The sequence below is a fragment of the Galeopterus variegatus genome, unplaced genomic scaffold, assembly GCF_000696425.1.
Source record: "Galeopterus variegatus unplaced genomic scaffold, G_variegatus-3.0.2 Scaffold4098, whole genome shotgun sequence".
Classification (NCBI taxonomy): Eukaryota; Metazoa; Chordata; class Mammalia; order Dermoptera; family Cynocephalidae; genus Galeopterus; species Galeopterus variegatus.
In genome coordinates, this window is record NW_007730209.1 from 198,575 (window position 1) to 202,806 (window position 4,232).

General features: G+C 39.0%; 1 protein-coding gene across 1 annotated transcript in view; it reads right to left on the bottom strand.

The window, feature by feature from the left end:
• Positions 1-2,753, bottom strand: part of PRDM10 (PR domain containing 10) — a gene marked incomplete at its 5' end in the record, with an annotated part of 59,637 nt that extends 56,884 nt beyond the window's left edge. The window contains 2 exons of the mRNA XM_008586747.1: positions 426-488; positions 2,553-2,753. Of these exons, the coding sequence (XP_008584969.1) occupies positions 426-488; positions 2,553-2,753 (264 nt within the window). The remainder of the gene's footprint in view (positions 1-425; positions 489-2,552) is intronic.
• Between the last annotated feature and the right edge of the window lie 1,479 nt (positions 2,754-4,232).

A 4,232-nucleotide genomic window follows, 5' to 3' on the forward strand; every position in this document is an offset into this window, starting at 1 on the left:
CCACGGGTTCGGATCCTATATAGGGATGACCGGTTCGCTCACAGCGCTCACTGGCTGAGCACGGTGCGGCAGGGCTCAAAAAAAGGACAAAAAAAAAAAAAAACATATCTCAATGTTGAAACCCAACAATATGTATAATCAATTTTGATTCAATAAAAATAAAAATAAATAAATAAATAAATAAATAATAAATTTCCCTGACAAATCACTTTTTATTACCAGGCTATTCCAATACATACTGATTGGAGGGTGTTAGTATTATGCTGTTTGTTTGTTCTCATTAAAAGAGCTGGAGGACGTTCTTAGTACATAAGAAACAAACATCCAGAGATGGCACAGCACAGAGGGGTAGGGGACATTCTGGAGAACAGTAACATTCACTGTATTATCCCAAACAACCAAAGGGCAAAAAGGCAATTGGTTACCTGCTGAGCTGTGGCAGCATCCTGTTGGACATAAGCTACCTGGCCTGGGTCTGTAAACAGAGTCTAGACAAAAAAGAAAAAAAAATTATCAATAGATCTTTAGACAGCCTGCCTACACAGGAAAAATCATCCTACTGCTAAGCACCAATTCTTGGGAGAGCTAACTCCCACTATAGCTAGTAATAATCCTTCATTAATAAAGATGATAAAGATAGTAATCTTACACTTAGCTAAAGCCCTTCATTCAGATGGCTCCAAAGAGACTGTGTAAGCTATCCAACCCAAATGGCTAACATGCTCCACGATTTTACTCTTAAGTAAAGCCCTTCAAGTTGAATGTCACAGCTAATTATAAAGGCATGTCATAAAAACATAAAAGATATGCTGTGTACTACTGTACACACATTCACACATAACACTACTCATAGGAGCAGACTTGTGATTAAATGAAAGTGGATGAAGACATACAACATACCAAAGAGTACTGTATAATCATGGATTACAAATTTTTCAAATATAAATGCACGTTTATTATCAGAAGAGAAGTAGAAGGGAAATAAATTGAACTTAATGTTCCACAGGTTCTTTTTGGATAAAGCCAATAAAATCACTAAAAAAAAAAAAAATTTTTTTTAAACTAATCATTATAGGGGGGCCAGCCCGGTGGCGCACTGCTACAGTGCGCTGTTTGGGAGCGTGGTGGCGCTCCCGCCGAGGGTTCGGATCCCACATACAGACCGGTTCCCGCTCACTGGCTGAGCGAGGTGCGGGCGCGACACCGAAGGTTGCGATCCCGTTGCCGGACAAGAAAAAAAAAGACAAAAAGGAAAAAAAACAAAAAAAAACCTAATCATTATAAACACACAGTAAGTTGGGTCACAATGCAGCAGAGCTAACTAGAGAAGGAAAATCTTCGAAGTGATTATAGCCATGACAACATGGTTAGTATCTCTAATCACGAAAAATATTCTTTCTTTTAAAGCTTATAAATGACTTTAATTTGCCGTAGCCTTTATCAAACCTGTGGGAATAAAAATTATGCTCAAGTTTTGATTCCAGAGGAATGTAACAAGAGTGTCAGCCAGCATCAGATTTCTCAGATTTGACATTAAAAAATTATCGTTAATTCAGACACTTCGTAACACCATAATCTAAAAGTTGGGTACAGGACATTCTTTACACAAACTATCTGATCTTATTTTAATATAGTTAGGGGACTGAAACTAAGCAGAGGCATTCCAAAAGTACCATTCAAATATTTGATGATTTTATCTTTATATAGATTTGAAAGGTATTGATTAGGTGGGCCTCATTTCTTCTTGGGAGTGATTTGAGCCTTGTGTTAAATATTGAATGAGGGCAAATTTTTATTACAAGGATCCTACTATAAAAGTATGGAATTTGTTTTTCAAAAACATATGTTTAAAAGCACTTTATACATTGTAAAGTGCTAACAATAAAAACTGTATATATTGGGGAATATTTGCGTCATGCATTTGTAAGCTAACACTCTAAATTACTGGCAAAAAAATAAAAGTAGCTATAATTGTACAGCTTTTACCAGTAACCGCCTTTTGTTTCTATGACAGTTCTATAAATCAGTAACTTATTAATAAATAGTAGTTAATAAGCTAACAGGACCCTTTGCTTACACAGTTAACTGAAATAATCTGTATGTTTTCACTGAGTCATCTTCGGTTGAGCTATACAGAAGTAGGGCTGGCTGGTTAGCTCACTCGGTTAGAGTGTGGTACTGAAGGTACAAGAAGGTCAAGGGTTCAGATTCCCATACTGGCCGGCTGCCCCCCCCCCCAAAAAAAAACCAGAAATGCCATTTTTGGCCTGGTTCTTGATACTTAGGAAAAGTAACAAATTCACAATCTAGTCAATGGTCACTGGGGAGAAGAGCTGATACGAAGCTAGTGCTCTAACTTCTTGTTGCATTTAATTTAAATAAATAAACCATATCTTCCTCTGCCACGTTGGTTATAAGCTTCTTGAGAGCATAAATCTTACCTATTTTCTGTGTCACCAGCACCTAGCACAATGACTGGCAGAGAGTAAAGAGAGTAAATAAATGGTGAATTAATCAATCAACAAATTATAAACGAATAATCCTTCACATGCCTGCGCAGCTTCCACAGGATGGATGTACACTAGTGTGTGCTCTGGACCATCCACTGAAGTATAGGAGGCACCATCTGCTGTGTACACCACCTGCTGGGGTGGGCGAACCTGGTCATCAGTGTAGACAATCTGAGCCACAGTTCCAGCGTCTGGAACAAAGTGCACCTGGAGCAAAAAGCAGGCAAGTATGTAGCAACTCTCCTGTTAGGACAAAATCAATCACACAAAAAGTCCCTGGCCAACCAAGCACACTTGCATTTCTAAAATATTCCCAATGAAAGAAGAATGGAGATTGATACACCTTCATCTACTGAGTTAGTGACTAGGAGACAGGATCTAAGGACTTTATCGCTGATTTACTGCTTAAGGTTAGACAACTGACTTAAACTCCCCTTTGCTTCAAATGTTTCATGCAAATAACTCTTTCAGGGAGTAATGAAGGGGTGGTTAATTGATCCTGGAAAAGTGACTGAAGATTCCTGCTTGACAACACTACCAAAATACAAAATACAAATTATTCTGTGATGTGAAAAAATATGTCAAGACTCAAAAGCCAATTGCTCTCCACACATCATAAAAATTCCGTTTTGTAACTAATAGCACCTTTCAGCAGACACATTAAAATAAGGCCACTTTCTTTCCTAGCAGTTCTTTCATACTAAAAGGACATACTGGAGGCATATCAGTTAATGCTTCTGAATCAATGAATGTAACAGAATCCTACCATGCCAGCGAGGTAAAGAAAGTCATAATAAAGGCTTCTGGACAACGATTTCAGCTGTCACCAGAGTAAATAATGTTCTATCTCTCAAGACCTAAAGAACTAAAGCAGAAACCGAGTTTCGTAAAATACCTTAGGTGGTCTGCTTTGGAAGACTGAATTCTTGAAAGCTAGAGCTTGGCACACGGCCTGAGGCCTGATATTGAAGGTCTGGAAACAGATGGCCAAAGTATCTCTCAAGACCTAAAGAACTAAAGCAGAAACCGAGTTTCGTAAAATACCTTAGGTGGTCTGCTTTGGAAGACTGAATTCTTGAAGGCTAGAGCTTGGCACACGGCCTGAGGCCTGATATTGAAGGTCTGGAAACAGATGGCCAAAGTACACATTTGGGAGAGAAATAATTTATGTGCTGATATTGAAATGAGGCACTCTTAGGTTGGAATCCTTACTCTTATACCAACTTGGCTTTGGACCTAACTTTTTTATATCAGTTTTCTCCAATGGGGAATAGTAGATCCCAAATGCAACATAAAGTAATTTAATCCCCAGAAAGAAGCCTAGCAACCAAATGTAATGAAGCACCACAGAAATACAACAAACTTCCACTTCTATACTAAATGAGTAGTCTGGCTGCTACATAAATTTGACTTGCCCATGAAGGTAAAGTTTGCATATTGGAAAATAAGCCTCATAACATATTTGTGCAGTTTTAATTGCTGTAGGATAATTTTGTGACTTTATATCTATTCATTAACATCAAAGCCTTAAACTAGTTTCAGTGAGGGCTGGCCCGTGGCTCACTTGGGAGATAACACCAAGGCCACAGGTTCGGATCCCTATAGAGGGATGGCCAGTTCGCTCACTTGGGAGAGCGTGGTGCTGACAGCACCAAGTCAAGGGTTAAGATCCCCTTACTGGTCATCTTAAGGGCCGGCCCGGTGGCGCACTGGAGAGTGCGC